Source organism: Montipora foliosa, chromosome 12 (genome assembly GCF_036669935.1).
Source record: "Montipora foliosa isolate CH-2021 chromosome 12, ASM3666993v2, whole genome shotgun sequence".
Lineage (NCBI taxonomy): Eukaryota > Metazoa > Cnidaria > Anthozoa > Scleractinia > Acroporidae > Montipora > Montipora foliosa.
Genome location: NC_090880.1, coordinates 19,190,123 through 19,202,866, shown reverse-complemented (window position 1 = coordinate 19,202,866; position 12,744 = coordinate 19,190,123). Strand labels below are relative to the sequence as shown.

At 39.0% G+C, this 12,744-nt stretch overlaps 1 protein-coding gene and 1 long non-coding RNA gene across 2 annotated transcripts; one reads left to right on the top strand and one right to left on the bottom strand.

Moving 5' to 3' along the window:
- Positions 1-726: 726 nt before the first annotated feature.
- Positions 727-6,595, top strand: LOC137978989 (uncharacterized). The gene is made up of 3 exons (XR_011118247.1): positions 727-796; positions 4,007-4,167; positions 6,472-6,595. It is a non-coding gene; the product is annotated as an uncharacterized lncRNA (long non-coding RNA).
- LOC137978987 (homeobox protein prophet of Pit-1-like) lies at positions 5,510-12,378 on the bottom strand. The gene is made up of 3 exons (XM_068826124.1): positions 10,429-12,378; positions 9,818-10,020; positions 5,510-6,810 (listed from the first exon to the last, which is right to left on the bottom strand). The coding sequence occupies exons 1-3, from the start codon at positions 10,577-10,579 to the stop codon at positions 6,340-6,342; spliced, it is 825 nt and encodes a 274-aa protein (XP_068682225.1). The 5' UTR covers positions 10,580-12,378; the 3' UTR covers positions 5,510-6,339.
- Positions 12,379-12,744: the final 366 nt, after the last annotated feature.

The window sequence follows — 12,744 nt, the reverse complement described above, 5'->3', positions numbered from 1 at the left end:
AACACACGAAGGACGTTTTAAGTTTATAATTTGGAAGGTATAGTATCCCTGGATTAACTGTGAAAGGCGCACTAGGCTAAATAGCTTGATTTACAGAGCAAAAAGAAGGTTGCGATAAATTGAAACAAAATAGGACAAAAATTTGCAAAAATTGCGCTTATTAGGAGATCATGACACCCAAAACTCAGTTTTTCAGTTGGACTCTCTTCATGGTACGGAGCTTATGAAATAACGTCCGAAAACTACTTTTGTGTTCTTGGGTTCTTCTATGCTTCCATAAAAGTAAATGCCATTATCTTTTCTTCTAAAAAAGAAGAAATCTTGTTTGACGTGGGTTAACTGGACGATGAAGCCATTTTCTCGACAAACGTGCAAACGGGCTGGCTGTTTCCCGTTCCCCAGCTTATTATACATATTCAAATTAAATATAAGCCACTAAGTTGTGCTTATGGTACTTTTTGTTGTCTTGTATCATGGTTTAATAAATTTTGAACTTGTGTGTAACGTAGGCCTTCAAACTAAGCAAGGAAGCAAGTCTCGATCAGGAGCAGGTCTTCCTTTTGGTGTTGCCAAGTCACGGTACTATTCAGAAGACTCGTAAGCGGACTGCTCTACTAACCGACACTTTTTCCAATCCCCGAGCGGGGTGTCCGCTTACGAGAGAGTTGACTGTAATATACTTTTTAGGGGAAATACAAGAAATGGGTCACAGGGAGAGGGAGAGACGAAGACTCTTTGTCCTTTTTTTGGAAGACTCGTGGTCACGGAATTTAAGGACAGGCGTTCTAATTCAAAGGTATTTTTGCACGATTTATAAATTTGTGGGAAAAGCAGGTCTTAACAAGTGTTATTGAAATCCAAAAGGGAAATTGGGGATCACCACGCATTTTTTAAAGATAATTAATCAAGAGTATTTGTAAAAACCTTTCAAATACAAAGCAACTATATGCCATGCAAGCCAAACTCAAAACAAAATAACTCTGCCGACGGTGTCTATTATTGTCATTGCGCATACGTTCTGCTCATTTCGAGAAATTCTGGTTTCCAATTGCTGGTTTTCACTCACGTGATCAACAGCCATGTTTTTCAACGAAAACAAAAGGAAGCGTTTGCATAATAATAGAGTTAAATTCCCGGAGGATTTGGTCGGGGCACCAACATGGCCGCCTTTTCTTTGTTTTGGGCACCAACATGGCGGTCGTGACGTCATGTGAAAACCGAGAATAGGTGATGCTTGGTCATACAGGGATTTAGTATACAGTATACTCACTCAGTGATCTTGGTGTTTCAAGCAATCTGATTGGTTAGCAATCGCTATCTCGGAGTAATTGAGCATTATACACTCCCCACGGAGTGAATAATGCTTGATCCAAACAAAACAAGATGGCCGGCGTAAACTTGCCAGCATTTATGAATCGGAAATATTGAGAATACAAGATGATGCTGTGCTACAGAAGACAAAGAAGGCCACAAAGTTTGGCCTGAAAGCTTTCAAAGGTAAGAGAAGAGTTCATATTTTTGCCAACTAGTGTTTGACTTCGTTTTTCCAGATAATTAGTATGTGTAATCAAATGGCGATGAGTGAAATTAGGAAATAATTTCACTTGCGTTACGCTACTTTATCCAACTGCTCGGGAAGAATCATCTCCAGGTTTTTCTCAAGGCTATTTTCGTCACACCACTTCTCAAAAACTCTCACCCAGTTAATTGTGCTCTTTCACGTATTTAAATTTTCTGCCGCTTCTTTTAATTTCGTAACTTCTTCAATGGTCACTGTCTTAAATCTAGACGCCATCTTCGCTCTGATCGAGACACAAGAGATGTCGCCATGGCAATTTTGTAATTTCACATGTGAAATTATAAATTAACGCTGAAATTTCGTGCCTAAATTAAGGAGTAATTTGTCACCCATGATATTATTGCTGAAAATTAAACAATCTTCACGCCAACAATTTGTTTCACTTGGAGTAATTCTCTCTTGTAGGGCTGGTCACCCACCAAAACGAATGTCTTAGTGAAATCGAGGAATAAAAAAAATGTTTAAGAAAGTGCCACATGTTTGCAAGGAAACAAGACGGGTCATTTTACAACAAACTAACGCTCACCTCAATTAGAGCCACCATTTCATGTGGATCCTTAAGTGCACTTTCAATTTCCATTTCAAATGAACCTCAAAAACTTTGATCGAACGGTGAAATTTTTTTAACAAGCAGACTTTCGATTTAGATTGCTGATTTAAACGGTGCTAAATGACCATTTTGCTGTTTGTGACGAGGATTTTAACGAAGGTTATTTAGATTTGCCATGTTTGAAGCTTCTGTAAACACTTTCGCGCATGCTTTGTGCCACTTGCACGTTTTCCACGCATGAATTGAGATGCCAATTAAATCGACTTTGGATGGCTTTTTCTGCAATTGTTGTTGAGATCACTTCGCGAGTATATACTGAAACAATTATTCTTTTTCAATCTCGGTGAAAAGTGGCAGAATATTTACCTCGCCGCTTTGCAGCTCGGTAAATATTCTACCACTATTCACCTCGATTTCAAAGAATAATTGTTAAATATTTGCGTGATTTAAAACTATGCGGAGAAAGCAGAACTCAGCAAGTGCTCTTGGTATGTAAAAAGAAAATCGGTGGTAAATGGGCGGAAGTTGTTAAGGGAGTTGGATTGGACTTCGGGATCACCGGAAAATGGATCCGGCCATTGGTCATGGCGGACGTTTCCTGTCGTCCTTCAAGACTAGGGAGCTTACGAATCGACGACGTTTGCACGACGACGCCGTTAGATTGCGTGACATGACCTCTGCGCATGCCTATATGGGCCCTCGCCAGAGTCGCGCCAAAGTCGACGACGTTGGTGAGCGCGATTTGCCGGCGTCTCGAAAATAACAGGACGTAAGGTTAGTTGTTAAAGTTTTCTGAATGTTTCTCTCGATGCTTCAGGTTTTTTTTCCAAATAAATCATTGATCAAGTATCAATCAAGTTCTTGGCACATGTTTTTGATTTTTTTCTGTTTTCATTCAACTGATTCAAGTGAGCACCTTCTGAAGGTACATGCATAAGGCAGGTACCGAAGCTACAACTAAACCATTGTAGATGGTGCCACCGACCGTAAATCAAGTCCATCATATGGTTTGTTATGATAGAAAGCTCAGGAACCGGTCTGGCAAAATGACAAACCAAATCTCCATATCGACAAGGATATGCATAGCGCTTGAGGTACATGCATAAGGCAGGTACCGAAGCTACAACTAAACCATTGTAAGTGGTTATCTCATCAGGCAGCTGCAGCTGTTCAGCAAGTTTATAAATGTCATCCCGGTAGAAACGAAAGTCGGCCTTGCACTCGTCGTTTGTTTTCTCGTCCAAATCAAACCTTTCATAGTTCCAGTACGGAAACTCTGGGTTTGTTGACTTGTGGAAATCATATAAAAGCACAAATTCTTGTTCGTCTATGAAGCTTTTTTGATAAGCGTATGCAATACAAGCTCTCGTTTCTCTGAAGTTAGGCATTTTGGTTCGAATAACCTACCTTGTGAAAAGAGAAAAACAAACTTCGGAAACGGCGGGAAAATTTGCCACCCGCGAACAAACGTCGTCGTCTTTGCTGAATCGTAAATTCAAATTTCTACAGGACGACGACGCCGGACTATGACCTGACTCAACGGCGCCGTCGTGCGAAAGTCGTCGATTCGTAAGCTCTCTAATAATTCGACAGCGACGCAAGCATAAACACCAGCGACCCATGTAAACTTCATAACGTGTAAACTTGTGTCATTTGTCTTAACAAAAGTGCAAATGATCTCAATGCTACCCAACCTCGTTCCCAGGGATTTTCTCTGCCGAGGAGGGCCCATTCTCCTCGACGGAGAAAAGCCCTGGGAACGAGGTTGAGGATTATGTTCATGTTTGCTTCCCTAGTGAAGACCGCTTTTTTTGCAAATGCCAACTAAGGGAAACATCCGTATGTATTTGTGAAATTTATGCAATTGTCTCTTGTAGAGTTAATTCACGGGAACAAAGAAGCCTAACAAATTGACCTGCTCCACACTGAGTGACCTCATAGCTCTGCACAGGCACTGCAGAGGTCATGGGTTCGAATCCCGTTGGAGCCACCCGAATTGTTCAGGTGTCTATACAAGACATTTGCTAAAATGTTTCAGGTAAGAGCGACGTTCACCTCTCCTTTTCGATTAACTGCAGCGTAGAAGAAGCGCTGAAGTTGAATGAAGGCGTGATTGTGGTTTATTAATGGCAAGATTCTTATTAGGTAGTTCCACAACAGAAATTGTCCCCAAGTTTAACCATTTGTGTGTGATCAGTGACCAGTTAGCAGCGTCAACAGGCCTTTTGAAACAAACGATCACATGGTAAAAAATCCGCCATGCTGAAGGGCAAGCTCATTATTATTCCCCCACTGGGACATTAAAACAAAGGCAAGTCCGGGGCTGTTTACACGGAGGTAGGAAGATCCTAGCTCTAGGAAGATCCTAGAAGGCGGATCATCCTAGCGCCATATGTTTTCTGTATTTAGTTTTACAAGCAAGAGGTCGTACTTGGCCCTAGTGCTAGGATCTTCCTAGCTGTGAGCTAGGAAGATCCTAGCACCATGTAAACTGCCTTCGCTCGGAAGTTCCTGGTACCCAGGGACAAAAAAATAAACATGGATAGTAGAAGGACCCAAATTACATGTTTGTTGTTCTCGCCTGCCATCTTGCTTTCATTGTCCACTTCCACCTAGACAGAAATTTCTGCATGTAAACCAAACGAAAAGTTGTTTCGCCTTCTAGGATCTTCCTATTGCTAGGATCTTCCTACTTCCATGTAGCCAAGATTGACTGGTTCAGGTCTCTTTGTTTTAATATCCCAGTGGGGGAATAATAATGAGCTTGCCCTCCAGCATGGAGGATTTTGTACCATGTGATCGTTTGTTGCAAAAGGCCTATTACTTCTTTCAATAGGCCATCTTCAAAAATATCATAATACTCAGTTTTCCCTCCAAAATCTGCAGAAGCATTGTAAGGAAAAGAACTTTTATTTAAGTGTCTAGACGTTCTAGCGCTGAAGCACTAATTGGGGACACTGTAAATTGAAAATTTGGGCCCGTTTCAAACGTCGAACTTTTCATGTGCCGAATCTAATGCAAATGGTCAAAATCTATTGTGTTCGCTCATTTCTATTAGATTCGGCACATGATAAGTTCGACGTTTGAAACGGGCCTAACAATCAACACAAATCAAGTCAAATTTTGGTTTTTGAGGAGAGGTGAAACCGGAGTACCCGGAGAAAAACCCTCGGTGCAGAGTAGAGAACCAACAAAGTCAACCCACATATGACGCCGAGTCTAGGAATCGAACCCGGCCACATTGTTGGGAGACGAGTGCTCTCACCACTGCGCCATCCCTGTTTTTATCCTTGTTTTTATTTTTTCTCTAGACCATTGTAAATCCCAAGAGAAACTGGAAGCAATGGTTATGCAAACTTTTGGAGGGCAAACCAAGAGTAGTATGGTATTTTTAAAAGTGGCCTATGTCAACTGTTAATCAATCTACACTGATAGGTTACGAGGATGAAGGTGATTTCTAAACAGATTCTCCTTATTAGGACAAATGTAGAGTAAACCAAAGAGAGAATATACGTTTTGAACTCAGGGCTTTAAGGGAAACTCAATTCTTGAAATTCGCAAAGTAACCAACGATAAATCAACTTCACTATTAGCGCCAAAAAGCGTTACAAAGTCCCGGTGTTATTGAGTTCGCTTTGTTGAAGAACGTCAGTTTATCGTGAATAGTGCGTTTACCCTGATGAATACGGAGGGATAACACGGAATGAATACAATATATCCAAAGGAAGAACCAACATAGTAATTCAGTCTCTGAAGTAAATAAATTTACCGCTTCATTATATATTAATCCGATAAAACCTAGTTAATAAAGCCAGAAACATCCACAACTTACGTTTTCCTGAGTAAAAATACTGGTTATGAATAAATTTACTAATTAAAAAAAACCACCAATATAGTTTTCAGTTTACCATTAATAATATTCTGAGATGGTTTCCATTCAAGTGCCTCAAAAGCAAAACCCTATAACCTACCTTGGCCAATCACAGCAGGCACAAGCGAGAAAATGAGCCAATCACAGCCAGTAAACGCAAGTGCATGTAAACAAATGAGCCAATCAAAGCGCACAAAAGTACACGCGACAGGCGTAAAACGCGGGTATTTTTAAGACAATCACCAATACAAACAGTTCGAAAACCTACCCGATCGCTAAATTACTTTCGGCGCTTATTATAATAAGTGAAAACCGCTCTTACATTCTGTTATTAATAATCTATGAAAAGCAGGAAGAGCTTAGCAAGGGACCGTATTTCTGAAACATTTGAGCTCGTATTCTTAGCTGCTCTAAACTTTTTTTCGAGAGCTCGTTTTGCGGGCTTTTAGATGTGTTCCTTTCTTTTTCCAGCATTGCACTCCTTGATCCCAGAGACAACGGATTAAATGTTGAGCGCCAAGGATGCGTCGACACGGGTGGCCCAGCGTAACATGGATTCCAGGGCTGACACGAATGGCAAGGCGACGGGACCAAGCACGAAGAGGGATGATCCTCGAGTAAGCTTTTGGAGCCTGGTAAAGAAACTACCGGGCACGTAACAGGAGGGACTGGGAAGCATAATTGAGATCCCGAAGAATACAGTCCTTCTGTTGGATAATAAAAGCCTGGATATGTTCTAGGATATGAGGGCATAGTATCTTTCTGGCGTTGATACTTTCGATATTTCGCACGACGATTTTGGAACCAAACCTAAAATTTAAAAAAATTAAATAAAGATTAGAGCTACAAGGCAAAACGTTTCTTCAACAATTCACTAGTTGTTTTTGTTAAACATTATACACGAACAGGCTATTCTCGAGTTGTCCCATTTGCTGAACTTTAAAACTTAAAAACGAGTTGCATTTTAACAAAATTGGAGGGCCACGAAGAAGAATATACAAATTAGACAGTTCCAACGCACGACCAAAGCCAAAGCTCAACCAAAGCCAAAGTTTACTTAAGTATATTGAAATGTATTTTGCCATTTAAGTGTATCCGATACATTATTTCTGTTCCTTTCATTGTGGCTTCCGTTTGAACCTGTTTGTGAAAAGCTAAATCCACTTAGCTTGCCGACTGAAAATGGATTCCACTATAACTGACGTTTTACTGAGGAGCATGGAAGACCTAAGGCATGTCTACTAAACACTCGAGGAAATTAGTTCATCGAACACCTGAACACCTTTTCTGCGGTGTCGCTCATTATGCTATGCAAGATGTCCCAGTCAGGTGACTGCAGAAACAGATCCAAGACTACTGAGCCGGGCGCCTTTCAAAGCCAGTTCTCCAGTGAGATCTAGACTACAATAACAAATTTTAAACGTAAAGCTTGTATCAGGCCCAGTTCCTGTCGATTAAGGCTAGGAAGACGAACACTTTGAAACTAAGTTCTTCAAACAACGCTGAGCTAGTGTAATTAACCACCGCACAAAACTATGATCGCTCTCAATAAGCCCTAACAATCAATTTATCCGTCCTTTAGGGTTTCTTTGGCACCATGCAGTGAAATGTTTGTCAAAATAAGAGTGAGCGATTCATGTCTGATAAATAACTTCTTAGAAAACTATAAGCGACTTATTAACGGTCGACATGACTGTAATGAAGCAAATTTCATTCCGTTACGGGGTTGGTTTTCATAGGGCGACAAATAGACCATGAAATATTGATACCACGTGTTATATGGACATATCGAATATACAAGGACGGTATGAAAGGTGGTCAAAAAATTATTTACTTCTTACTTGACAATAAAATGTATTGAACGCTTTCGACTCTTAAAAACAAAAACCCTAAAACATAACTGAGATATGTTGAATATTCTCAAGTCATTTAAACAACAAAAACGAAAACTCGTGATTATTTCAGTTCCGACTTTGTGCATCCTCAAAGTTCAGACTGACGCGGAAATGGATTTGGTGATTATGACTTTATTTAAAAGGAGTTAATTGCAAAAGACATAAATTCAAGTTAGAAAAACAATTATTTGGAATTCGATTAGTCTCATCTTGATAACGGCATACCGCCGTTTACTTGAGTTGCTTAATTAATTTGCAAAGATAAACTCCAGACAAGCAAATTTGCAGTAGGTCGCTGACTCCGTGTAAAGAGACTTCGGGAAATGTGACGTTGTAATATCTAGGAATGGGGTTAAAAAATGTTAATTTTGGGCAATTTAATCTTGAAAATTCCTATTCCACCCATGTAAGGTTGTGTGTGGAACAAGCATTAGTACGTAGTTAAAAACTCTATAATTTTAAATTATATTGGTTTCCTTAAGAATCGTAATTATGCCGAGCACGTGGTCACTACTAAGTGCTGGATACTCGTTAACGCGTTACTCGGAAGCTGTCATAAACCATTTCTCGCTAAAAAAAACCCTTTCGACTATCATGCTTCTTCAGTTTCGCCCACCGAGTCAAACAACATCATATCATCTTTGGCTTTAATGCGCTGCGCAAAATGCAAAGCCATTGTATTTACCTTTTAATTAATTTGTTTGCACAAACATAAAAACATTTACAAAATGGTTTCGTTTGCTTAAAAAAATTACGAAATGAAAACTGTTTCAAGTAATACAATTGAAAATATTCGGCATTCGAAGATTGAAGTAAGACAAACTCAAGAATACCCTCATTGCAAACTAAGACGAAAAGTTTTTACGAAACAATTTTAACCGAGAACGGTGCTAAAGGATTTGAGATACCCACTTTGCAAACATTTGATGTTGGAAGTTCTTCGAAGCTGCCGAAATTGCACGGAAATTCCTTTCTTTTCAAGGGTCCACTGTTTCTTATAAACTGCCGAGTTGTGAGGACGAGGATAAAAATTCAAGCCTCTGAAAGTTCAGTCATTGACCGATGTCACTCCCCGGGAAACTTACCAATCGCAAAACTTTAAAAGCAATTGTAATTCTTTGACTTTGACAAAACTCTTTCGACAAAACGTTATTTAAGAGATTTTTTCGGTGATATAATTTAATCCAATTTCAAAGCCAACAGCCTAAGTACTGTTCCATGCATGCTAAAGGTGTTGTGTCCACTCGAATGAAGTGACGCGTTTATTCTTGTCGATATAAAAGACACTTCTTGAATAATAAATTAGCCACATTCTTCAACTTAAGTAAACAAAATCCTTGACAATGCGCCCTCGTTCTTCAACGCAGACAATTACGCTCTTGAAATAGGGACAAGCGCTCTTAAAATACATTCACGGTTGGGGTCAAGGGCAATTTTTATCTGAAAATTCTCTGGAAATTGCGTCTGAGCTTTACCCGTATCAGAGATATCATTCGTACCCTTGAAATGCTTGATATAAATGTGGTAAGTTTACTTTTCGTAATTATTTTAACATCTGTTAATTAAAGCCACTGTTCTTGCTAATAATGCACGTGCACTGTGAAACAGGTGCAAGGACCTCTGCACATGCGCAAGCGCTCGACAAGTCGCAGGCTATTTGATAAGCAAATCTTGCACAAATTTGTGAAGAAAATTTACCAAAGGTTCACTAACCGTGGATATAGTCTTAGGCCGCATTAAAGGCTTTTGGACGCATCATTTGTCGCAATTCGAACGAAAAGATAAGTAAATTTCAAAACGTGTTTGTGTTTTGTTAATTGACGGTAATAGCGCAGACAAAAAGATATCCATTGATTCTATTAGCTCAACCAAGGGGTCCAAGAAAGTCCTTGACCCATCTTGTCTCAAGAGAAGTACATTACCTGCACTCGGGCCTCGCTCAAATTAATCTTTTTTGCGAGTACTTCTCTAGTGTAGACATCAGGGTATTGCGAGCGAATGAAAGCGTCCTCCAGTGTATCTAACTGTATCTGAGTGAAAGTCGTTCTATGGCGTCTTTTCGTGCCACTTGTTTCCTCCATCGAGTCCTCTGTATCTTTTTCGCGTTTCCTCTTCATATCGCAACCTGTAACATTGGACAGCATAAGAAATCTTCCGAGAAGCTCAACGCTAAAAACGTATGACATGTCCTCTACGGGTAAATTCACAAAGGAAAATAAAACAAAGGCTAGCGGTAATTTACCAATGAAACTCAATTCTGTAACAGTGTGATAATTTAAATAAATCCGAATTTTATTTGTTTTAAATCGCGTTTCTCGGGGGACCGCGAGAGTTTGGCTAAATCCTGCAACACTACCAACGCTGTACCAAAACAATTAGAGCGACCACAACTAGCGAAAGACGAGGAAATGGAAACGAAATTGTATTTCTCTCCAGATTACTTTCAACAAGTAGTTACTTTCGAACATACATGCAGACAAGGATTTTCTGAAAATTTTAAGAGCTGGTGAGATCACAAAATCCTCCAATTTACCTTTGGTTGAAGGATCACTGCCGACCATATCGCTATAAGCGGAAGCCGTCCACGTTTGATCGTTCAGGCCATTCTCTTTTCCTTGGCGAAATTCCTCCAAGGCGTTTTCAAAGCGTGTGAAATTTCCGGACATCATTTGTAATCGACTCATCGACGCTTGAGAGACTGCCCTTGACCAATGTTAGTTCCAAATGTAAGAGAAACTGCCCAAAAATAATTGCTTTGTAAAATGTATTTGCATTGCAATGAGCAAGTCGTCCAATCAGTAGGCGCGTTTTAATTGTGACACTTTCTCATATTTCCACCATCGGCTCTGATTGGTAGCGCTGCAGTAGTAATTTAATTAGATGCAATTGATTGTTACAAGCTCATTTTTCCCGCAGAGTTGTTTGAATAACGTTTTGACAAAGGCTATTAAGATCCACCCGTCTACGCATAAGACAGCATATAATCAAAAGGAATTCCAGTCGTGGTTCAATTCTCACTAATTTGATTACCGTCTAACAAAGACTGTTCCCATCTCGTGGGGACAACACATTACCACTTCTGTTGCTTTCTGTTCGGAACAATCTTTACAACGGCAAAAACCGACTTTCAAATACTAAGAATTTAATATTTGGTAGGCCCTTCTGCGATTTTTGCCAAACGACTCGAATCTTCGACAAGAACAATTGCCATTTTATAACCACTCAACTAGAAATTAGCGGGTCTCAAATTTAACAGATAAGATTTGGAAATTATCTTGCGGCTGAGTAGCTGAGTATCAAAGGGCCGTTTTGATAACGAAATTACCAATTTACATATGATTAGGTCCAGAAAAAATAATCAATTAACGTTTTTATATTATTTTCTTAAATCCTGTTTTTCTTCCATGGCCGAGGCAGTCCTCCTTGAAAGCAAATCCAGCACGGTTTGAAAGAACTACACAGCTAGCCTGCCCACAACATCCGAAAGAACTCCATAGAAGAAGAAACAGGTAATTTCAAGAGCCAACGTGCACTTTGCGAATGAATTTCACACCTGAAAATCCATTTTAAAATATTAATAAACGCTACCACCAGTACACGAACACAAATTTACACATTTTGTCAACGCGTGCTTGAAAAAAAAAACCGGCGATTTTCTTCTGAGCTTCCCACACGCCAGGGATGCCAAATGTTTAGAAGAACTTATGGAGGAGTTTGGAAAAATTCATAAGTCAGCGATCTATAATTTAAACACATGCTGAGCCCTAGGTTATGCTCTTTATTTAATATTGTCGATCGTTAAAACAAGCAATAAGTCAATTACAAAAAGAAACATTTCTCATAAACGTTTCACGAAAACTGAGGAAAAAAACGGAAAGATTTTCGATCCAAATTACTGTTACGTGTAAAATTTTGTGTACTGTGAAACAATTGTTCTGTTACCCTCACGACGCTAACACACAAAGAAAGAATTTTAATTGCACTAAAAAAAATACTTCTATTGATATTGTCTAAGCGACTAAAGGTGATGCAAGTTTTTGGCTCGTTCTGTTTTTATTCCCTGCTTGCTTTCGGTTTTGAAGAGCACTTTACACGAGTCTGCAATTAACGCTAACGACAATTACAATCGAAATATACTAATTGACTTTAAATAAGCAGTCCTCGAAAATTGGGGAGTTTCGTGCTCGCTTATGACCGTTAATGTTTAATGATTTGGCACAAATTAATTTGAGTGCGGCAAGCCAATTTGAAGTGACTGGAGGCTAATCAAATCAATTTATTTACCAGAGCCATTGGCAAACGCTACGAAAACACGGCGATGGTGTGCAGAAGTTAAATAAATAGATATTTAAATCTTACTGAAAAGAATTTAATCGAAATAGGAATGAATAAAACTCAGCGAAAAAAAAAAACTCCGCTCTTGTTAGAGATATCACCATTTTACTCATCAAAATGAGTGAACTTCGTTTTAACGCACAGTTAATTCCTTTTTAAACTTACGTTTCACTCCTAAAAGAGTAAATTTAAATTAAACTTCACGTTGCTTAATTTAAGAAAAATTTAACAAGTTAACTGTGATTAATAAACCTGTCGGCAAATTTGGATAATAAAACAAGCTGACTCGCTCACTTTAAATATTGTTCCTTTTTTTAAATTAACAAACCTTTAATACTCCAAAAAGGAAAATCAATTACACTTCATCTTGAAAGTTTCATTTTGCAGAGCTCAAAACTGTTAAGTTTAAATTTTCGCTAAATTACAAACTTGAGAAAGCTCCATTTACGAAAACAAGTTTGACTGAATTCATAACATATTGCTTGATGTAAGGAAAATTAACAGGATTTGAATC

Bases quoted from the DNA above. Each gene is read 5' to 3' on its own strand.
- LOC137978987 (XM_068826124.1), bottom strand. From the start codon at position 10,579: ATGAGTCGATTACAAATGATGTCCGGAAATTTCACACGCTTTGAAAAC. The intron at 10,021-10,428 runs GTAAATTGGAGG...CCAATGTTACAG, and splicing joins CAGTGATCCTTCAACCAAAG to GTTGCGATATGAAGAGGAAA. The intron at 6,811-9,817 runs GTAATGTACTTC...TTTAAATTTTAG, and splicing joins TGAGCGAGGCCCGAGTGCAG to GTTTGGTTCCAAAATCGTCG.